Raw genomic sequence first — 23,068 nt, 5'->3', positions numbered from 1 at the left:
CTCTGTGGGCCTCTGCGTGGGCACCAGCCGGAGGCCAACCTTCCAGGTCTCTCATCTGGACCAGCACAGGGACCTCTACCTCAGGGTCTTGGTCTGCTCCTTACCCTCTTCCAGTCGCATCTTTAACCCAGGGGGCTTTGGCTCTGCCTATCCGGCTGCTCTGTGTTACCCATGTGGCAACCACAGGGCTTTCCTTAGACTCCGGCCAGTGCCTGGCCTTTTAGGTTATTTCCAGTGTTTCACTGATATAAATAGTACCTTCGTGACATCGTTCAACGTACATTTATTTTCATCTCATATTATTTTCCCACAGAGAATTCCTAAAAGTGAAATTACCAAGCCAAAAGGACTTTGTTTTTATTAGTATTTAAAAAAATATTTTATTTGAAAATAATTTCAAACAAATTAGATAACAAGAAAAGTACAAAGAATATCTCAGTACCCTTTACCCTGCTTCATTCAATCTCTGTCCTGTTTGCTTTATCATTTGCATCTGTGTGTATATCTATTAACACACATTTTTTAACCCTTTGAGGGAAAGTTGCATATATCATGTTCCCTTACCCCTGAATGCTTCAATGTATATTTTCTAATAAAGAGAATTCTTCTGTTATAATCCCAGTGCAGTTAACAACTTCAGGAAATTTGACATTGATGTGATACCTTACACAAGTGATGCATTGACTCAACACTGTCCTTTATAGCATCTTTTTTCCTCCAATGCAGGATCAGGTTAGGAACATGTATTGCATTTAGTTGTTGTGTCTTTGGGGGACTTTTCAAAAGGTTCTTGATACCCACTGCCAAGTTACCAAGATGGTATTCCCTTTGGGTGAATTACAAAACTGAAGACAAAATTCTATGAAAAATTATGATGGTATATTAGGAAATAAATGTTTCCTCATGCATGTGTGGTGGAAAGCGTTCCGATTTCAGGAATTAGACCTGGAAGGATTTGTTCTCCTGTTGGTTTGAATTGACTCAGTAGCTGGCAATGCCCTCAGACTTACAGGGAAATGAGGTTGATAGAACAACGTTCTGGGTTCTGGTGTTGAGGGAGACCTCTAATCTCTGTATTATCTAAGAAGACCTCAGGAACTCGGGCCCCAAGAGCAATGCCAGGCCCTGCCAGGGGGGAGCCGGGGGCTCCCAGGGTCATTTTGCCCTGCTCTCCATGGCTTTTCCACAAGCGCTTTCTCCCCACCCTCCATGGAGCAAAGGTTGTGCAACCCTTGAAGAAAAGATAAACATGACAGCCCTTAGACTTTTCATGACATTGTCCCTCCCTTGGAAAGCCTGAGCTGTCTCACCCCGGTAACATTTAACCAAGGAAGGGAAAAAGAATGTCTGACCACAACCAGAATGTTAGCGATGGGATACGCCCTAGAAAAGGCTGGCTGGGCAGGAAAAGAGGTCAAGAATATTACGTGTCAGGCGTCTAGACTCACAAGTTTGGGGAGACATGACTGATGTGGACACTGGGTCCTGCTCCTCTGGCTTCACCCCAGGAGCTGTCTGTCTTCACAGACAGTGCCGGGCTACCTGGAGGGAGGGAAGAGCCTGGGAGGCCTCAGGCATGTCGTCAGCATGTGTGCCCCAGAGGGACCAGGCCCTCAGCTCCTGGACCTTATGCTGCCGTCTTGTCTTCCGAGGTGAACTCTCCTCGCCTGGTTGACGTCCAGCTGCCTTGAAGCTGGAGGGAGGTGGGGAACAGAGGGCATGGAAAGAGGGGCCTTGGGCCACACCCAGCGCCCGGGGAGATGGTTAGAAATTTACCAGGCTTCTCATCTTAGTGGCTGGTGGGCCTGACACCACGGACCACACCTGCTTAAGAAAGGAGCTTCGGGTGAATTAACTTTTACTGAGCACTTCTGGGTGTGTGCTGTGCTGTGTGCACTGTCCCTTTTAATCCCCACAGCGCTGTGCGGTAGGTACAATTATTGTCCCTAAGATAAGAGGGATGATAAAAGACGGGGCTAGGCTCGAGCTCAGGGCTCCGGTTTCCAAGGTCCAGGTCCCACCCTCACTGCTGCACCGTCTCCTCATTTGTAACAGAGGCCAGGTTTCCCAGCAAACAGAACTCAGCGAGCACTGGGTTGTCCTGGGAAGTCACATGGCCCCAGGGCATCTGTGCAGAAAGGCCAGCTGGGGGTCAGGGATGGAGAGTCCCTCAGCCCCACTTAGCGTAGACTGTGACCCATCCCTCGCTCGTGGGCGTGGTGCTTGGGTCTCTAAGCCTTTTGGGAACAACATCTGTCTCAGCAGGTGCTTCAACTTCAAGGCCATTCACCTTCCCCATCCGAAGTCCCTTTGACCTCATCTTCCTTTGAGTTTTCTTTCCATCTTGTAAATGACCTGTGGTAAAACACACAGTTTCCCTGACCTCCTGGGCCTCTGGTTTTCAGTCAGTTTTCTCCTTAAAGGTCACCACTCGGTGACCCTGTTTCACTCACTCTAATATTATGAAAACTTCATTCTGAATTCTGTTTTTCTGGAAGCCAAGCTCCTTGTAGACTTAGGAGAATGGAGGACTCAGAGGGCTGTCTAGTTCCACCTGCACGAAAGGCTACCCTGCAACCAGGGGGGCACGTGTCCCACCACCCCCAGACTTCCTGTCTGTGATGCAAAGAGTCTTGAGGGCTCAGGAATTCCCTGAGAAAAGCCACCGTGTCCTCCACGGCATTTGGAACACCACTGGGCAGCCCTCTCAAACAGTATTTCCTGCAGCTAATGCTTCTCTGGCTAATAACAACAATACCTACCAATTATGAAGCACTTGGGGTATACAGAACACGCAGAGTGGGTTTTCAGGTCTAATTCTTACGGCAACCCAGGGAGGTATTCCTCGTGTTTTTCCCTGCGGAATGGAGATTATAGGACGTGAAAGGATTGCTCCTGCCATGCAGCAAGAGGGTTGGGAATTGAACCCAGGTCTGAGTGGCCTCAATGCCCGTGGTCATTACCAGCCCACTGGTGTGCTCTACTCCAGGCTTTCTTATTCCTTATTGATGGTCAAGATCAATAAGGACATGGAAGGTCATATTTTTGATTATAAAAAAAGTTACAGAGGTAGGAGGATAATGCAAAACACAATTGGACCCACCTCCCCAAATGAACAGATGGTAGCATTTTGTCGTAAGTTAAGAAATAAAACATGACCAGGAAAGCAGAAGTCCGCTGTGTGCTCCGCCCAACTCCCCGCCCAGCCCTATTCCCCTTCCTTCCTCTTGGCCTCCCTCCCTCCCTAAAGTGGAGGATTTGTGTGAATCCAGTCCATGAGATTATATTCTTGTTACATATATGTACATGCGAAAATAATGCACAGTATGGTTTTGCAAAGGTTTAAATTTCAAATCAACTTCTTCATAGTGATTGCACTGATTGTGACCTCTTGCAACGTACTCTGTTCACTAACATCACGCGACGTGTTCTCGCCGTATTGATATGTATGTACCTAGTTAGCATTTTAAATTTTAATTGTTGTACAGGGCTCTGATGAATGAATAGACAGCAGTATTTTCATTCCCTTCCTAATGGCCTTTTGTTTTATTTTGCTTCATTTTTGTGATGACAGTCAGAGCTGCAGTGGACATCCTTGTTCATATTTTCTTGTTCACTTGGGCACGGCTTTCTCTATGGTCTGTGTTCAGAAGGAGATCTTTATTGTTTATACACAGTTTTCTCAATAAAAATAGAGGACAATGTCTTGTTAAAGGCATTTTTACACCAGTGACATCCCAATGGCTACTTGTGAGCCCCAATAAGAACATGTAGAACAGCCCAGATGTTCGCCTGTGTCGGGGGGAAGTTTAGGATCTCTGTGAGTTCCGTCTTGATTCAGATCATCAGAGCTCTTAGGTAAATGGAAATATGTTTGAATGTGCTCAGCGTGATTATTTCCTGTAGGAACTAATACTTTAGGGTACTAATACTTGGCCTAAAGACAGAGGGCTTTATTTCAATAATTACCCTTCATCATAAAAGTAAAACCAGGGTCCTGATTCATGGAGCTCCCAATTACTCCCCTTGTGTTGGTAAGCTCCTCTTTGGTAAGATCTCAAAGAACTTTCTGGGCTTGAGGACCTCAAGCGTGGGTTCTGCACCAGAAGATACCTAGCTCCCCAGCCCAGCAGTGGTCGAAGAGTTCCTTGTGGGGACATCATACCAAGTGATTCTGTGATGTCTCCCCTCTTGGCTCACCGTTATTGCCCAGACAGTGACAAATTTGGTCACTGTCTGGCCAGAGTCAAAGGCCACACATTGTAGGTGCCTAAAAAAAAAAGAGGAAAGAGACCGTTGTACTGTGTCCAGAAATAGCGAGAGGGGCGGGAGAGTGACATTCCCATTGCTCTTTAGAGTCACGGTTTAGCTTGGTTTCCACCCACCATGACCACCAAAGTGGTGGTTGAAGAGGCTATGGTATATTTTGAAGCCAGGGTGCATCTCCGTGGTCAGAGACAGAAAATATCAGTGGGTTTAAGAAACATTGAAGTGATTCAGAGAAGCAAGTCGGCGGCAGCTCCTAGAGGAGCCATTTGGGAAACATCCTTTACAGAGCTGATTCCATGGAGAGCAGCACCCAGTTCTCCTTCTCCCTTCTTCCTGATGAGATGCCTCGTGCGGCTGCAGGCACAGTGTGGGCTCTGGAGCCAGGACCCAAACCTCTCGGTGGGCCACTCGGAGCCCTGCCACCCAGGAGTCAGAGCTGCTGCCCCCTGAGCCCATTACTGTGCCCAGGCACTGCTCTATGTATGGTCAGCTCAATAATGGTCCCCCAAAGATGTCGACATCCCAAGCCCTGGAACCTGCGAATATGTTAGGTTGTGCGGCAAAGGGGAATTGAGTTTTCAGATGGAACGAAGGTTGCTAATTGAATGAGCTTGGCATGGGGAAGTTATCTTGGATAATCCGGGTGGGCCCAATGTAATCACAGGATTCTTCAATGTGGGAGAGGCAGGAGAAAGAGTCAGAACCAGAGAGAGATTTGAAGATGCTGTGCCGCTGACTCAAAGACGAAGGAAGGGGCCACAAGCCAAGGGATGCCAGTGGCTTCTAGAAGCTGGAATAGGCAAAGCAATGATTCTCCCCTGGACCGTCAGGAAGGAGCAGGGCCCTGCCCACACCTTGATGTTAGCCCAGTGAGATCCATTTTGTACTTAGGACTTCTGGAGCAACAAGATAATAAATTCGTGTTGTTTTAAGCCACTCGCTCTGTGGCAATTTGTTGCATCAGCAATAGGAAACTCATATGACGTGTCGCCTCACATGGCCGTCACAAGTATCCTCTGAGCAACTGCTATAATCACTGCGTTACAGATGAGGGAATTGCAGCTGCAGGGCCAGTTAGCCTGCAGGAGGTTCCACAGCCAGTCTGGGGCAGAACTGACCCCTGCCCAGGTCTGACCTCAGAATTGTGTGACTTTGGATAAGTTATTCACATTTCAGCCCTCAGTCAGGGCCGGGACTGGAATATGACCAGTGAGGCACTCAGCTCAGGTGCAAAATTTAAGGGTCACGTAAAAACCTCAGTCATTGAGATAAAATGTATTTTAATGCAATATTTTACAGTGAGAATTCATGCCAAAAAAACCCCATGATGAAGAAAACATTAAATTTTTAAATAAACGTAGGGTCAGTCCAATTTCCACATCTATAAAAGTAAGGAATATATCCCAACTCTGCAGGGTTGCTGTGTGGAATTAAATTTAAAAAGTGGAATTAAATTTAAAAAGTACGGAAGCGCCTTGGGAACACTGTCTCCTGGTAGGAGCTCATTCAGTGATAGCCATTGTTTAACAGCAGCACAGCCAGTGGGTGAAAATACAGGCTCTGGTGGTGACAGGTGACTTGAGGTTCACAGTCCAGCCATGCAGGTTACCAGCTGAGTGACCCTGAGCAAGTAACTCGATATGTGAGTCCACCTACAGACTCGGGGTGGTATTGCCTCCTTCCTAAACTCACTTATAATTTTTCCGTTTTTTACACACAGTGTGGTTTTGGCTGTGCCTAAAATTACTTCTCAATCTTTCCTTTTGGCCAGGTTGTTTACCTTTAGCGAGTTCCGCCTTCTGAAAACACTTCTTTTGTGGGTCTACTTGCAACTAAACAGCAAAACTCAGACGATGCCGACGTACGAAACCGTGCTCTCGTTTTTTAGCAGGTAACGTGACTTACTGTTGATTGATGAATGGTACATACACTGTTTGTTTGCTCATCATATCATGGGGGAGAGCATCAGTGATATTATTTTTCATAGCATCATTCAGAGTGCATAGCATGCAGTTTTCTTATGGGATCTAAGATTATGGGATAACTTTGAACCACTAGATTACTTGAAAAAGTGAATAATAGGTGTTATAATATGAGATAGTCCTGTGCCTTTGAGCACGTGTTCTGTGTCCAGTAAAAGACATGATGCAAACGGTGCGCTTTTTATTCAGGAAAGTTACCAGACCGTACCGGCCTTAAAAATTTCATACTTAAAATGTACCTAAATCAGACCAGATCATTCTCATTTATATTTCACTAGTTAGCCTACAACATTCTGAATTTTCTGGACAAATGAAAAAGCATTTGAATGTACAAAGATTTCATAGCATTAATCTAGTCTCTTAGAATGTCTAAATTTGTAAATTCTAAAAGTTATATATCTCAACATTCAAGTGAAAAATAACAATTATCGTATAAGAATGGGCACCATTTCATTATGCTTACTAAATGCAATAATTCTGATAAACACTTTCTATTTGTAATCTCATTTAATCTACCTAGTACTCAGGGGCTGGTTTTATTATTCCCATGTTACAGATGAGGAAATTGAAGTAGAGATGAATACCTTGTCAGAGATCATACAAGTGATAAGGGACGGAGCCTGACTTGAACCCAGACCTGCCAAATCCCAAGACATTTTGCTGCCCATTCCTAGGATGGCAGGGAGGATTTCTCTCTTGTGCCCGCTGCAGCTGGTTCAGTCGTGAATCCCTGGGCATGGTGTCTAGAAAGATCCTGAGGCTGCCTCTAGGTTCAGTGTTGTTGTCAGCCGATTACTTCCAAAATTGCCTGGCAGTGCATCTTCTTCCCCTCCCTGTGTCCTCCTCTGCCTGTGTTTTCTGTCTGTTCAACCCCACTGGCAACGTCAGCTGTGGCAGCATGGGACAGGGGGACAGGGTGGGGGTGAGGGTGAAGGCAGTAATCCATCTGGTGTCTCTTTAGCTTCTGTTAAAACTTTGTAAATACACTCACATCATCCAGGCTGGTTGCAGAGTGTGATGGCCCTGTAGCCAAAGACAGCGCCAGGAGGATCCGCCCTAGACGGGCAGGCTTACCTTCGCGATCAGGTTTACGTTCTGTTCCCCATATCAGCAGGGACGGGGGCTTCCAAGCAAGATAAGGTGCGTTCAGGGGAGTCAAGAGATTTCTTTTGCACATGTGACTTTAGCGGATAAACACATCTTCCATGTGTTCGTCAGCACATGAACCTGTCTAAGCCAAGTTTTGCTTGCATTGTTCTGAAGCAGTTAATCCTTTTCTGGAACATCTGTGCACCATGTCAAGTAAAGAGCCCCTTTTTCCTGTCTCGTTATTTGGGGAAAGCAATGTTCATTGCCAGAATGACATGTCCTTGCTTAGTTTCTATATAATTTGCTTTGAACCCAAGTGTCTTAGATACACCCTCTCCCACTCTTTTCATAGCCCAAGAGACACTTTTTCTGATGAGTCATGCACACCAGGAAAAGTCGCTGTTTGGCACCAGGTTAGCTCTCCTACTGGAAATGTCTAGAACTGGGAGATAGGAAATGAGCTAGAATGTGGGTGATTCATTGGAACTGTGTTTTTACTGTGAGAGAAACAAGTGGGAGTGAGAGAGCAAAGGCATGTGGCCTGCCTGAGCTGGGGTCTCCAAGGCTCCCCCCGTCCTCGGGTGTTCCTTACCAGCATAGCTTCTGCATTACTTCTGAATCGACATCGATTCCATTTTGACCCCAGACCTCAGCCCTCCACACGCATTTCCCCAAGGCCCCCTGAGCCTGCAAGGTTTCCCTTGTTGGAAACCATTCATGTGTCTCCAAATGGTCTCGCTGCCCAAGCTGGGATGCTGTCCTCTACCTGGAGCCGTGTTCTCAGACTCCTGCCCTACATCCCTTCTTCCCTCACTCCCTCTCCCTCCCTCCAGCAGGCTCGGTGTCCCCTTGGGAGAAAAGATGAGACAGTCTGGAACTCTCTGGAACTCTCTGGAACTCCGTGGTCACCCAGGCTTACCTCCGACTTAGAGGACCATGGTCCATTTTTAGGACTGCGGGTGGTTCGCCTCCCGTCCCAGCTCACTCTTCTGCCCATAAGGTGCTCCATGGTCAATGGCCTCCACCTCCCAAGTGCTTGTCCCCTGAGTCCCCGAGGGACTCCTTAGCCGAGGGGTCAGCACTTGCTGCCCCGGCTCCCCTGACCCCAGCCTGCTCTGCTTCCTCTTCTGAGTCCATCCCGGCGGGGCCTCCCTAGGAGCCTTGCCAGCCAGGCCCTTACGAACACCTTGGTGGGTGCATACGTCCTGTCTCCCTGGGTAGGTTGTGAACAGCTTGTAGGAAGGGTTTACAATCCTTTATTGCATCCTCAGCTCACCTGGCACCGCGCATATAACAGCTTATGGAATGATGAAATTCCATCAAACATTTCTACAGAGCTGGGTTGCCCCAGCTGAGAAATGGGTCTGACCACGCTAACGCCAAATTCAGAGAACACCATGTCTGCGGCAGCTCGAAATAGGAGGGCTGGCAGACAAGTTTCCATTTTTACTGATGGGTAGGGCCTGTTCGGTGGACGAGACTAGGAAGAGTTCTAAGGCTTTCTCGAGGCTCAGTGAGAAATAATGTCTCGATAGTTTGGTGATGCCTACCCTAGACATGGGAGGGGGCAGCGGTGGTGCCCAGGCTCTGTGCTGGCCTGAAGATCCCTGGGGCTGAGCCTCAGAGCTGCTGGCCTGAGGGCTTGGGCTGCAGGAAGGCACCTCTGCTCCAGTGGTGGAAGGGGTGGAAGTGGTGGAAGTGTGGGAAGTCACGGTCAGCCTGGGCCGGAACTGAGTCACCAGAGGAGCTGAGCTCCACGGTTCAGTGAAGACAGAGGGAACAGCTAGTCAAGGAAGTTTCCACAGCCACTGACAGGGACATTCCAGGAGCATTAGAAGGTGGGGCAGATGAGCAGACCCTGGGAGACAGTACACAGGCTTGTGTATGAGAGCCAAGGAAGTTGGCTGTTTGGCTCAATTTTTAAAGTTTCATCTGTTGATGAAATAATTGAAATGACAGAGTGGTTTACAAGGTATCTCCCAGGTGGGGGAGCAGAGGTCAGAGTGGACCGTCACAATATGGGGGCCTCCAGAATGGGATTGTGCTTTCCTAATGCGGCAGCAGCGGGACAAGCCGCCCGAATGTTAGACCGACCAGGAATGAGGCAGAGCTGCAACTCTGGGTGTGGCCTTGGCTGGCCCAGTAGCCAGAAAGGAGGGTTTAGAGCAGCAGTTGAGTGAAATAGATCAAATACTCCTTTTCTCAGCTGTCTTAGCAACGTCTTGAGCTAGGAGGGAAGGTATTTGAATAGTTAACTCCTTCAGCACCGCTGTACCTGCAAATAAAGACATATGTCCAAGCCTTTTCTACTCATCTGTATTCTTTTATTCATTGATTTTTTTTCATTCATTCCACAAATAGTTATTGAACATGTGCTCTATGCCAGGGGCACCGATGGACAGTGAAAGGGGCAGTTTCTCTGCCTAGCTCCATGTTTAAGAACATCTTCAAAGCTTATTTTCATTGTTGTCTAAATACATCAATATAGAAAGGGAACATGCATGTGTGTACACACACACACACACACACACACACACACACACACACACACACACACACACAGCTGTTTTCCTGGCAGTGGTTAATTTAGAAATACAAATAGGCTGTCCAGATTTAATTTAACATTTCCTTGTAAGAAAAACAAAAACTGTAAGCAAAACCATTGCCTTCATTCGTCCACAGAGGAAGTCATCATTTTGTTCCACTTAGCAGTCTGAGAAGTCCAGGGGGGCTGTAAAAATTCATCAATTGGAGAAGAGCCAGAGACAGGCAAATTTTCTACTTTTTTGTAAAGTTTTTTTTTTATGTGGACCATTTTAAAAGTCTTTATTGAATTTGGTACAATATTGCTTCTGTTTTTTATGTTTTGTTTTTTTGGCCCCGAGGCATGTGGGATCTTAGCTCCCCGACCAGGGATCGAACCTGCACCCCCTGCATTGGAAGGCGGAGTCTTACCCACTGGACCGCCAGGGAAGTTCCGGCACTTTTCTTTTAAGTACATTTTTCATCAAAATATAAAATACCTACAGCAAAGTGCACAAACCTTAAGTGAACAGCTCAATGAATTTCCACAAAGTGCACACACCTGTATAACCAGCACCCAGACCAAGAAACAGAACCTGACCAGCCCCCTAATGTGCCTTATTTCGGTCACTACCTCTCGCACACCAAGGTGAACGGGTATCCTGGCTTCTTTTACTATGGGGATGTCTTGGCTGCTTCTGAATTTTAAATAGAATCTTACAGCGTAGACTTTTAAAGGTCTGGATTTTTTTCACTCAACAGTGTGTCTGTGAAATCCATGCAGGGATGGTAAGGGGCTTACAAGGGCGCCTTTTGCAAATTGGTGGTGGAGCTGGGTGGACCTGGGGCTCCTAGATCATCAGACACATCCTTTTACTTTGAGGTCTTCGAGTTAAGGGCAAGTCATGAACGGACCTGTAATTCTAGTCCTTAGTTGATTTGTTAATCCCTAAATGGGTCCCTTTCAGACACTGCAAGGGTGGATTCCAGCAACCTCACCAGAAGGAGGTCATTGAAAGCAGTCAGTGAATCCAATTTCCACACCATCCCAACTATTAGATTTCCCTGACCTCTGCAGCAGAGTCTCCTCCCTCCTATGCCCTGTCCAAATCTGACCCAGCTTTTATGGAGCTGGCCAAAGACTCCTCCAGGAAGCCTTCCTGGATCTCACCTGTGCACTGGACAGATTCCTTCTCTGAGCTTCTTGGAGAGAGAACGAGAGCATGTGCCGGCTGTGTGGGTGAGCACCGCCCCGACAAACCCAGCACCACCTTCCCATATATAAAAGGAGGGGAGCCTCCGAGGAGAGCGGCCCAGCCATGCCCTGCACTCCGAGCATCGCAGCCCACAGGTGTCTGAAGGAAATGAACTGTGATGCTGTGTGCCAGGGCGGGCACACAGCCATGTGTCTCTTGTGATTAATGGATGGCATTTGCAGATATAACCACAGAGTCATCATGAAACTGGGCACCCCTGGTGTGACAACTCTGATCTCTTTACCAGAACATTCATTTTGAAGTAGTCCATGAGTCATGGACATGAGGGTGATTCAGTTGTTCTCTGTCAGAATCTCTCCACCAAGCCCTGTGCAGGGAGGTTGATATATTTCTTTTGTGTTCGTTGCCGTTTTCATTTCTTCTGTGTCTCTGACCAGCAGTGCTCTTATCCGCCTTAGCTTGGCTCCCTGGAAGCTGAATCTCCCTCTCTTCAAGGTCCCAATTCCTTCCTACTTCTGCACTTCCCTCATGTGTGGCTTCTTGGCTTTTCACCCAAACTGGGTGGCCCCAAGACGTCTTCTTCAGTGGTGAGAGCGGAGACTTTGGAGGAACACAAGGAATATAAGTGTCTGGATGCAGGAGGCTCTTGCAGAGGGCAGGTAGCATCATCGTTACACAGAGTTTCTAGACGCAGTTCTGCCTTTGGGCAAAGGTCAGGACCATCTTCATCTTCATAGTCAAGATGACATTGACTGGGTCTCGACAAATGACCCAGAGGACTTGGCCTGACAAATAATCGTGGTAACAACAGACAGGACCCTGTGAGCATAGGAAAATTGGCATAGAATAGCCTGGTCTGTGCATGTATGTGTGTGTGTGGTGTGTGAGTGTGTGTGTGTGTGTGTGTGTGTGTGCACGTGCCCACACATGCACTGGGCTGGAACTGCATTCCTAGAAGGTGAAGTATGGTTGAGCAGAGGGATGGGATGGTAGGATTGAGCCTGGTGAGTTGGCAGGGACCAGCTCATTCATCCAATTAATTCACTTAACATTATTGCAAGCTGACTTGCCTGAGAACCAGGCACTGCAAAGGGTGCTGTGAATACAAGAGTAGACAGAACAGACGAAAATCTCCATCTTCACAGAGTTTACAATCTAGGAAGCAGAGACAAACAGCACATTCAGTAAATGAGGTGTGTGTTAGCAGGTAGCGGCCCTGAGTCTGAGTCCCACTACCGCCATTTACTGGCTGCAGAGGTTAACAATACCCCCTCGTCGGGTCTGATGTAGGTTCGTTCTGACTCAAAGAAAAGGCCCAGCACAGCCCTTGGCAGGACGTCCTGAATGGCAGTGACATTCGCTAGGTGATGGTGGTGGCAGCGACATTCAGAATTATTGTTTCCTTACCACACTTTGGTGTCAGGAGCCAAGAGGACCGTTTCCTGCTTCTTGGGTTTCAGAAGGCGTCCAGGTCTTCCACACCGAGTTACCTTTTGAAAAAAGCCTTGTTCCCTTCCCCCAAGTGTGTAATTGTTTTCAAACTTCACTTTAAAATAGCAACTATTCTTTCAGATATTTTTCATAGAAACTAAGTAATTTTTAACTCTAATTTTTTTATTGTGGTAAAATATACACAACATAAAAATGACCATTTGAACCATTTTTGTGTGTCCAGCTCAGGGACATTAAGTACATTCACGCTGTTGTGCAACAGTCGCCTTCATCCATGTCCAGAACTTGTTCATTTTCCTAAACTGCAACTCCACGCAAACTAAGCAATGAGTCCCCTTTCCCCTCTGCCCGTTTCCGCCGCCCCTGGCAACCACCACTCTACCTCCACCTCTGTGAATTTGATTCTTCTAGGAACTTACGTAAGTGGAATCATACAGTATTTGTCCTTTTGTGTCTGGCTTAATTCACTTAGCACAATGTCTTCAGGGTCCATCTGTGCTGTAGCACATGTCAGAATTCTAGAGTAGGCATTTAAAAGGCAAAAATTTGAAGTGCTGGGCTAATGGGTCTCTGAGTCTGAAAGGGTAAATGACTCTGACTGATGACAGGCTGGAGGAGGCAAGAAGGTCGTGGCTGATGGCAGCTCTAAAATGCCAACCTGTGCCAGTCTGACAGAGACTTGTTCCTGGCACTGCCTTTCAGGAGGTCAGAAGGGAGGATTTGTCCCCAGGGTCTTGCAAGCAGAACCCAGAGCCGACCTGGGTGTATCTTTCAGTATCAAGGACCTATGAACTGTCCTCCCTAAGGGGGTCATGCCCCAAGGGTTTCCCATGAACTTTAGGAGGCAGACACCATGACCGGAAGCTTGTCCCATAATAGTAGTGCTAAACCCAAAGTCTTTGCAGAGACAGATCTCAGCGCCCGGGGAAGCCATGCCAGCCTTTGTTTCCACCAAACAGCCATGCAAAGAGGTCCCGACGCAGCAGCCAGCTTCCCTCACTTTATGTTACATCAGGTGAGCATGCTCATCCTTGGCCCAGAGAATCCAGATGCCACGACCCAGCAGCGGAGTTGAGCCGGGTTAGATGGAAACACGTGGGCTGTTCTCTGGAGGCCCGGGCAGCGTCCCAGCTCTGCAGCCATCCACCCACCCGGCTCCAGGGGCAGGGTTACGCCCATTGGTTCAAGGCGCTGGACCACACTGCTCAGATGCTTTGGGATTTTAGAAAATCAGCGGCTGAGGCCACCGTTTACTTCCTTTGAGGTGGCCCATGGCTCCGGCGAGTTAGAGGGTGGCAGTGATAACGCCAGCAAGAACACGGCCATGCACTTGACCGGCTCAAGTTCAGGTCACTTTCCTTGGGGTGAGGGGACAACGGTGGCAATCATGAAGCCCGGAGTACCACTAGGACCAGCAGCTGTGCCCGGCATATCAGAAGCTCTGTCACCTTTACTTCTCCCGACCACCCAGGGAAGCACGTGTGGCTGTTGTGCCCCCGGACAGAAAAGGAAGCTTGGGGAGGCTGGGTCACACGGCTGACGGCCGGCTGGCCCAGGACTGGAACCTGGTCTGTCTGACTCCAGGGCCCAAGCTCAGGGACCCCAAGCATGGTTGGGCGATGCATGAGCTGACTTGTGACCTGTCCAAATCAGCCATCATCAGTGCCACTTCCTGTGGTCCAAAGGGGTCATAAAGTCCAATCACCTGTCTCAGCAAAGCTCATTCAGAATCTTCTCGGGGAGAACGTCTGTCTGGAGAGGTCCTGGCTGACGGTCATCTGGCTGAGTGCCTCTCATAGGGAGACTCGGGGGCCTTGGGTCCCTCCTACTCTCCCAGCATCCTTCCCACAAAGCTGTGGAGTTGGCGCCTGGGGGCTTCTGAGCTGGAGGGGAAATCTGTCCTCTAGATGGTCCTTTCCCTCCTGGGCTGAAATTGTATTAACCTGCAGCTCCAGCAAGTTCTCTCTCCTCAGGGGCCACTCCGGGCTGTGGGAGCCCTTGCCGAGGGTCCGGGCTCGTTCCCCAGAGCATGCAGCTGGGCTGGGGGTTCTGCGTCAGCTCAGCCCCTTCTTTCTTCCTTGACGCCTGCGCCCGCCATGATGCCACCTAGCCGATTCTTCCGTTAAATGGTGAGAGAGAGGCAGGGAAGGAGGAGGCATTCACGTCTGGGAAAGGAGTCAAGCGAGCGTTATTTGTCCAGCTGAGAGATCCGTGTTTCTCAGGGCACTGGCACGGCCCACACTAGCCCAGCTCCACCTGCCCTGGGTTATGGAGGGCTGGATCCAGGATCAATAGCCCTGCACTCCTGGAAGTATCAGCCCTCCTTTATTTACGCCTGGTCCGTCCACCCCCAGAGACAGCTCCCCGGTGGATTCTAATAAATAATCATTGAATTTGAATTCGCTCATTTGTCCTCGTGCCCCTCTCCCCTCTCACAACGCCTCAGAATCCTTAAACTTCTCTCCTGGGACCAGTGCCACGAGGAAGAGTTGGAGAGTCTCAGGAATTCCCAGATCTTGTGAAAACAAATGGCCCCCAGGCAGGTTGGTGGGCACCCCCAGCAGAGGCGGGACACGGGGCCAATGGAGTGTTCAGTCTGGCTGGGACAGGGTGTGATTTGGACATCACTCTTGATTCATGGAAAAATATTCTAAAAGTGCCTTTGGCCGGTCTCATACAGGATCTGACTTGAGGGAATGACTTTGTGTTTCCAAAGTCACTGGAAAAATTATCCCCTGTCGTCCCCATTTGTCAAAAGTGACCATTTTATGCAAGTTGTTTCAAAACAAGACTGGATGTGTGCCTGTGTGTACATGTCTTCTCAAGGGGAAAGTGATTTCAACCCAGCCCTGACCTCAGCCACGTGTGGAAATTAACCAGAGTTTAGTATTAACACTGTCCAGAACTGATCCTGGAACCAGCTGCTAAAACGAGTTACGCACTCATCCGACCTTTCTTTCTTCTTGATTCTACCAGAACGTGCTTTGGAAGTGCCTAAACTGGCCACTTACTCAAAGGGCAGCACGTGTAGAGGGGGAGTCAGAAACCCTGGGTTCAAGTCCTGGCTGAGCCGTTGTTTTTCCATCTGTAAAATGGAGCCGATGATACTTGTCCTGTCTGCCCCTTGAGAAGTTTGTGAGACTCAAGTGAGAAAACGTATGCTGAAATCCTCTGTACCGTTATGCGTTCCCATCATCATTTAATGAGCATTTGTCGGGCACCTACTATGCGGTAGATGCAAGGGGAAGATAACCCTTTGTCTCATTACAATCTCGGGGGGCAGCCCCCCTCTGCTTCCACACTCCCCACCCATCCAGAGAGAACCAGGCTCCATCTACCCCTGGCTGGTGAAACTGCTGGTCTCTGACATGACTTTCACGAGCCCCGGCCAATTCCAGAAAGGAGGGTTCTGAAGGCCTTTTATTCCTCTTTGCACCTTGCTAAGCTTCCCCAAGAAGTGTTGCTTTCTGGACCGGGATGTGGGACAGAACTGGATGCCGCTCTTCCTTTGCCTGCGTCTGCACGGCATCACCAAAGGTAAGCCCCAGCCCGTGGGAGCGCATCCAGGGGAGGCTGTTGGGGACCTGCCACACCCCTCAGCCACTCCTGAGGAAGCCCCACCAGACGTTTCCAAAGGAATCAGCTGAGATCTGGCTTTGTCATTTCCAAGGTGTGTGACTTCAGGAAAGTCAGTTGGCTGCCCGGTCTCAGTGTCCTTGTCTGTAAAATGGGGATAATCAGAGCTCCTGTAAAACATGATGATGAATGGAAGGGGCTTACCGATGATGGAAGTGCACTCAGCGCCCAGGGCTGCGTGTCGCCATCTAACCACATGCCCTGCCTCCTAGAGTGGCGTCGCCTCTGGGTCGCTCGCTTACTCCGCAGTTTGGGAGAAAACTGTGGGTCTGTACTCCAGGCTTGAGTTTCCTCGTGCTCTGGGCCCAGAACAAGGCAGCTGTGACTTGGAAAGAGAGGGAACTCTTGGGGAGTGTGTTTGGGGCAGCCCAGGTGGCCACCAGTGAGAGCTTTGCATCTGAAAGGATATTTGAGAACTTTTTCGAAGCCATTTCCAGTTATCCAGATAGAATGAGTAGCTCCAAAACCCACAAATGGTTGATGGAGCCCAGAGAGTTTGTCCAAATTGCTTCTAGACACTCCAAAGACACTGTTTATCAGATCTCAACCCTCCCTCCTTGGGCAGGATTGTGGCCGGGGGCTGTGGACCCTTTGGGGGAAAGGGCCATGGGACGTCTCACTTGGGTTCCACACATCTAACGATTCCTGGGGCCCAGGAATGCCCGCCAGTCCTCAGCTCCCAACTTCCTCCTTTGTCCCTCCGTAAATGAGGTTTTTGCAGTTCTCTTATGAATAAATCCGTAAGAATGTCCCCTTTGTGCTTCTTCCAGGCAAGGATCTGGAGGAGCTAAGGCACATTAACTTCTTCCCTGAATCCTGGCTCGTCAGGGTTATAGCCAACCATTACCTCGCGGTGAGTCGCCAGCTCAGCGCGGAAACAGTTATCGAAATTTATTGCCTTTGCTTTTTCTGGAGATGTGTTTTGCATTTGGAACCTCTGGGCCTCTGAGGTGGGGAAGTATCTGGATCCTTCCCCAGGGGAAGTGGGAAGAGCCAAGCCTGGAGGGGAGGAGAGAGGAGGCCCCGCCTTGGAGCCCAGGTGTTTAGAACATCTGTCCTGTTGACCCGGAGAGTCGGGGACAATTGGCCACATGGCCCTGCAAACAGAGTCCCCTCACAGATACAAATGTCAGGTGCTTATTATTGAAATTTTTCAAAATTCAGAGAAACTGAAAGAAAGAAGACAAATAGTCTCAGACCCATCACTCCCCAAACAACCATCGCAAACATCTTATTGCATTTTATTGCCTTCAGGTCTTTTTTAAAAAAATACACTCAATGAAATGTGTTTCTTATCACCATTTTTACTGGCTGCAAACTCTTCCACCAAGAGGATATGCTACAAACAGTGCCACTTGGCCTTTCCTTTATTGTAGAAAAGTCGTGGTGTTTCTAACTGCTATCTATTACAAGTAGGCTGCATGGTGAATGCATTTGCACGTAATGGTTTATTTTACTATACTTAGAATTATTTTCTTATAGGAGAATCTGAAGAGTAGAAAATACTGGCCCCAAAAGGAATGTGCACTTTTGTTCTTGATACATATTAGCAAAATTTGAACCAAATTACTCCTTCCCCAGTGATAAACGAGGTGCCTTTCTTTGAACAAGCTCAGCAACATAGAGCATTTTCCTTTCAGATCACTTGTGTCAATTGTGAAGTGAACAATGGCGTCTCATTTTTGGATATGCATTCCCTTTATTACTAGTAAATATGAATATTTGTCCACGTGGCATTTCCCCCTTTGTGAATTGTCTGTGCAAACGGTTGTGCTTCTTATGTGTTTCCAATCATGCATTTTCAGAGATGAAGTGGGGCAGTGTTTGAATTCTGAAGATTTATGAGTCACTGGTTGAAATTAAATTCAGCTCAACAAATACCTATTGTAATGTGCAAACCACAGGGCTCGGTGCCCCGTACGCAGTAGATAACCGCTCCATGGAACTGTGCTTCTCCGGGACATAACTCAAAATTGTGTTCTAACAGAGCAGAGGGTGGGAGGGGCAACAGAGAGAGAGGGGACAGTCTCGGGGCTGGGGCTGGACACCTCAGGAAGTCCCCCACCTCCCTTTTCATGTCCCTCTGGCCTTGCCCACCTCCTTCCTTTTGCCCCCCGCCACCAATGTCATCCTCCTGAAATTTGCTCCCTCCAGGCCCCCGCCCTCACATGGAGCCTGCCCTATGGGGCCATACTTGCTCTTGACTTTACAGCCATGAATATTCTCTGCCTTGTAATCGGGCTCCTGATGTACACATTTTATTTCTCAAATAAGAAAAAAATGCTGGGGCATTTTTCTTGTTCTCATCTTTGCATCTTCTGAGAGCATCGAGCATGGTACCTGGCTAGTAGGTTTTCAGTAAATACTGTGGACTGGATTCATGGGTGAGCATAGGCTCCAGAGACAGAACTCTTTCGAGCACGATGGGGGTTGTAGGGATCAATGTAGTGAAGGTGATGTTGGGGGGTCGGGCTGCTGGTAAGTGGTGTGTGTTTTCCTTTCAGCTGGAGAATGGGGGCGACATGGCCCACGCGAAAGATCTTACCACCCAGGGGGTGAGATTCGGGCTGCTCTTTAACCAGGTACTGACCACTGGGCCCGAGCCAGGGGAAGAAACATCCCTTCCCGTGCTTGGTGAGAGACCTTTGTACAATGGCCGTGCTCACTTCCGCCCTCTGGTAGGAAGGCCAGGGCAGAAGAGGGAATCATAGGGGTCTCTCCTGCACACTTGCCACCCCCTTAGAAGGAAAATGCACAGACGGGGCCCTGGGACAGGCCATTCAGTCACTTGATGGGCACATCTACGATTCCCATGAGGGTACCCAAATGTCTCAGCTTTCCAGGGTTGGAGGTGTTTCCTGGGGATGCAGGACCTTTCTGTTCTAAAACCAAGAAAGGCCTGGGCAAACTGGGATGAGTTGGTCATCCTCTTCCCCACAAACATGGTGAGCTGCCAACTGCCCAAGAAGAGATTCCACTCTGAGCCCGTGGTTAAGGTTGCAAGGGCGACTGTTCTGAGCAGCTCTTTAGATGGAGCCCAGAATCAAAGCGGCAGTGAGTTAGGGAGCTCGGCTGCAAAGCCTCTGGGCGCTCAGTCACCAGGGGAGCCTGAGCAGCTGGTGGCTGCCCTCTGTCTTGGGCTCCCTCGATAGGTACAATTCTCCAAGCAATGGCTGCGATCCTCCAACATCACTAAAGCCACCCCAGTAGTGATCTCAAAAGAATTCATGTTTTACGGGTTTGGGGCCCTGAGTCTATCATCAGAGACTCCCCTCTGGGTCAGGCCTGGATGGGCTGTGCTTGCAGGGACCTGCCCAAGTGGACAGATTGCAGACCACAGTGGCCGGGACACCCTGCAATACCGTGGGCATGGCGGGTCTCTTAGGCCCATCAGATTGGAGCAAAATGCTTTGTTTCAAAGGTCTGCAGACCACGGGTCATCTAAGAATATGCCTAACTCATTCTTCTCCCCACTAAGGGGGGCATGCAGAGCAAATAGTATTGCCACTGAGTGCCAACCTATCAGGATTTGTAAAGTCGCTACAGTTTGTCTCTTCTTTTGTTTCCCAGGCTAACATTGCTGTTATGTTTTAAATCACAACTTAGTCACTTTAGTAGTTGTAGCTAGAATCGGTCTTGCTATGTTCTCTTGCCTGTGACTACTGAAGGTTTTTACCCCGTCCCTTTGTTGCTTGTCTTTCCCCACTTAGGAGTATACTACACATTCAAAAGTGATTGCCATGTATGGATTCTTCTTTGAGATAAAGGGAATCAAACATGATACTACTTCATATAGTTTTCATATGCAGGTAAGAAGGACAGAGAGCACAAGAGAGCTATGTCTCTGAAACAGCCTTTGAGATTCAGAAGCAATTCATATGGAATTAATAATAATTGATTAGACATGAGTCACGAATTCGTTTGTAAAACGTGTTGTAAGCCTGGTGCCGATCCTCCTCATGGTCGTGATGTCATTTGACTTTTGCAGCAACGTTGTGAGGCTGCTGCTCTTAACCTGTTCAGTAGACGAGGATCTCAAAGCGGAGTGTCTTCGTGTTTGTATGGCCTCTGCTGGTCAGGCCAAGGTTAAACGATAGTCCTCTGGAGCCACGTGTGGGGCTCAGTTCATTTCCAGTTTGTACATGCTGGGGGATGCTTTACAGATGGCCATTCTTCTGTGGAGGTAACGCACATGCCCGTAAAGGCAGAGGGAATGGTGTTCTCTAGGGGGGCAAAGCGGAGGCTGTGAACAGGACGCTGGAAGAGTCAGGAGGGTGGATGCCTTCACCTCCATGCTCCTGCTGGACTTTCAGGAGAGGCAGGAGAGCTGGGTTTCAGAGTAGAGTCTGAATTCAAACCACCTGGTGAGCCGTTTGATCTTGGTGATCCCAGGAGCCTCCCTGTGTCCACTTTCTGACCTTTAAGTTGGACAAGGTAATAAGACCTACCTTCCTAGGTTGCTGTGAGTATTAAATGTGTTAACTTGTGCAAAGGGCTTGGAACAGGGCCCTGATGATGATGGTGACAGCTATGATGGTGGACCCCTACCTTCCACTTGGGGTTTCATTATAAGTCTCCAAAACTTTAAGCTCCTTGAGAAACCATATCTTTAATATCACCATATCTTTTTATTACCACCGCCAATCACAGAACAGGAACGTAGGGGTGGTATGTTTGTATTATGGGTGGATAAATGAATGAATGCATGAATGAGAAACCTGGGGTTTCGTCCAGCTTGGCCACTACCTCTTTATGTGTCCTTGAGCGAGTCACATCTCTTCTTTAGGCCAGTCCTTGGCCTTCAGTGACTCACGCATTTCCCTACATAATGGATTTTACTGGATGGAAGAGATGAATTATGTAACAACAGGAGTCGAAGTGCTCATATGAATGCTATGTTGGTTTTTTAAACTGGCAAAGCGATGTGAAGACCTTCCCGTTCAATATAGATTGACTTCATGGTGCTTTCCTGAGTTGGCCAAACCCCAGTCCGTTGGCCAGTGGTTTGCTCATGGTGAGGGTTCAAATGCCAACTGATTCAGCAGCAGCTGCATGTAGGAAATGGGGCCATGGGGAAACCCTCCCGCCCTGTACACATCAGACAGGAGGGCCGATGTGGCAGGGACCACGTTTCGCTAACTCCGGGTCACCCTGGTTTCAGTTCCACCTAAGGTGGGTCACCCTCCTTGCAGAGAATAAGGCACACCAACTTGGAATTTGCCTCCTCCGTCTATGAGCACAGCCCCATCAGCCTGAGAGCAGAGCGCTTGGTGACGTACGAGATCAGAGCCCAGACCCTGGTAGACGGCAAGTGGCAAGAGTTCACGACGAACCAGATCAAGCAAAAGTTTGGGTTGGTCAAGTCGTCCTGCAAAAGCCACGTGAGTGCTTTTCTTTTCTTTTCTCTTTGATTGCTCTTTTGCTCGTTCTCTCCTCCACACATTTTTGGGGATCACTGACTTTATAGCTCCAGCGATCTACGGGGGGAAATTTGCTCAGTTTCTTAAGGATTTTCACAGCCCCAAATAATGCTAAAGAAAAACCTTGTAGGATGAAATCTGGGCATACTGAAAACGATAAGCCAAACCAGACTGCCTGATTTGGGTCACACCCAAATCATTTTATAAACATCGAAGGGGACTTTTAGGGAGAGGTGGAATGTCTGGTGGAGCGTATTTGCTGCCAACACCACCTTTCTTGCCGGGACATCACCTTCCACCAAAATCCATGGCCCAGCCCACCCGCCCCTGGCTCGTCCAAGGAGAACTGAGGTCATCTGCCTCAGTGGGCCACCGCAGCATCCCGGTGGCTTCAGTACCTGGCTTGGCTCCTGACGGCTGCAGTCCAGAAATTGCTAGAGAGCCTGTCTGCAGTGCTGGGAGGAGCTCTTTGGTCTGTGAATTTAAGCCCTCGCGGCCCTGCAGGAAATGGGACTTGACCTTAAACCAGTGAGTAATTCTCAGTCCTGTCTGCACATCAGAATCACCTGGCCCTTTGCAAACTCCCCAGGCCCGAGAGCCACCCAGATAAGACCAGATATTCCGTGGTGGGACCCAGGCATCAGTATTTTTTAAAGCTCCTCTAGTTATTCTCTATGGTGTTAGAAATCAGAATAGCAATTTCCTTGTGGAGGTGGGAGTGGGGGAGGCTGGGATGTTGACCAGGAGGCGATGGGAAGGAGATTTCAGAGGTACCTGAAATGTTCTTTATCATGATCAGGGTGGTGGTCACACAGGAGTGCTTGCTTGTGAAAATCCATCAAGCTGTATCCTTAAGATTGGGGCACTTTATTGTATTTAAGTTATATTTAATTTTTTTAAGGTTTATTTTAAAAACCTTCCCTACATGATTCTTAATGGACATCCAGAGTTGAGAAGCAGCATCTTATACAATTGCTAGGCCTTCCTCTTTCCCCTTCTAGAGGATGATTGCGTTTATCCTGAAAGTCCCGTTTGCTTTGTTTTGTTTCGTCTTTTAGGCCTTGAAAATCCAAACTGTGGGCATCCCAATCTATGCAAGTTTTTCATTCATCTTCTCATTATCTTAACGGTTTTCAGAAGAATCTATGGGATTTTTTTTCTTCCACTGGTCCATGTAAAAGGAAATAAAACGACGTGAAAGGGACTGCTCAAATATTCAGCTGACTCTCCGAGTTAGTAATGGTCTCAGAACTTTGGCCCACTGTCTTGGTCTGTTGGGCTGCTATAACAAAACACCACAGACTGGGCGCTTATAAACAACAGAAATTTGTTACTCACAGTTCTGGAGGCTGGAAGTCCAAGATCAAGGTGCCAGCAGATTCCACGTGGTGTCTGATGAGAACCTGCTTTCTGGTTCATAGACGGCTTCTTCTCGCTGTGTCCTCACATGGTGGAGGGGGCAGGGAGCTCCCTGGGGCCT

At 48.5% G+C, this 23,068-nt stretch overlaps 1 protein-coding gene across 2 annotated transcripts in view; it reads left to right on the top strand.

The window, feature by feature from the left end:
- BTBD16 (BTB domain containing 16) overlaps positions 1 to 22,755 on the top strand; it is a 50,912-nt gene extending 28,157 nt beyond the window's left edge. Inside the window, exons 11-17 of one of the 2 annotated variants that reach the window (XM_079899741.1) lie at positions 6,041 to 6,160; positions 15,978 to 16,069; positions 16,939 to 17,021; positions 18,673 to 18,750; positions 19,879 to 19,977; positions 21,361 to 21,549; positions 22,647 to 22,755. In XM_079899741.1, coding sequence (XP_079755867.1) covers positions 6,041 to 6,160; positions 15,978 to 16,069; positions 16,939 to 17,021; positions 18,673 to 18,750; positions 19,879 to 19,977; positions 21,361 to 21,549; positions 22,647 to 22,715 — 730 coding nt within the window. In that variant the 3' untranslated portion in view covers positions 22,716 to 22,755. Of the gene's footprint in view, positions 1 to 6,040; positions 6,161 to 15,977; positions 16,070 to 16,938; positions 17,022 to 18,672; positions 19,013 to 19,878; positions 19,978 to 21,360; positions 21,550 to 22,646 lie in introns of those variants that run through there. The other variant, XM_079899742.1, reaches the window with a different exon arrangement.
- The last annotated feature ends 313 nt before the right edge of the window (positions 22,756 to 23,068 follow it).

Source organism: Stenella coeruleoalba (assembly GCF_951394435.1).
Source record: "Stenella coeruleoalba genome assembly, chromosome: 16".
NCBI classification, from domain to species: domain Eukaryota; kingdom Metazoa; phylum Chordata; class Mammalia; order Artiodactyla; family Delphinidae; genus Stenella; species Stenella coeruleoalba.
This window is presented reverse-complemented; position numbering and strand designations above follow the sequence as displayed.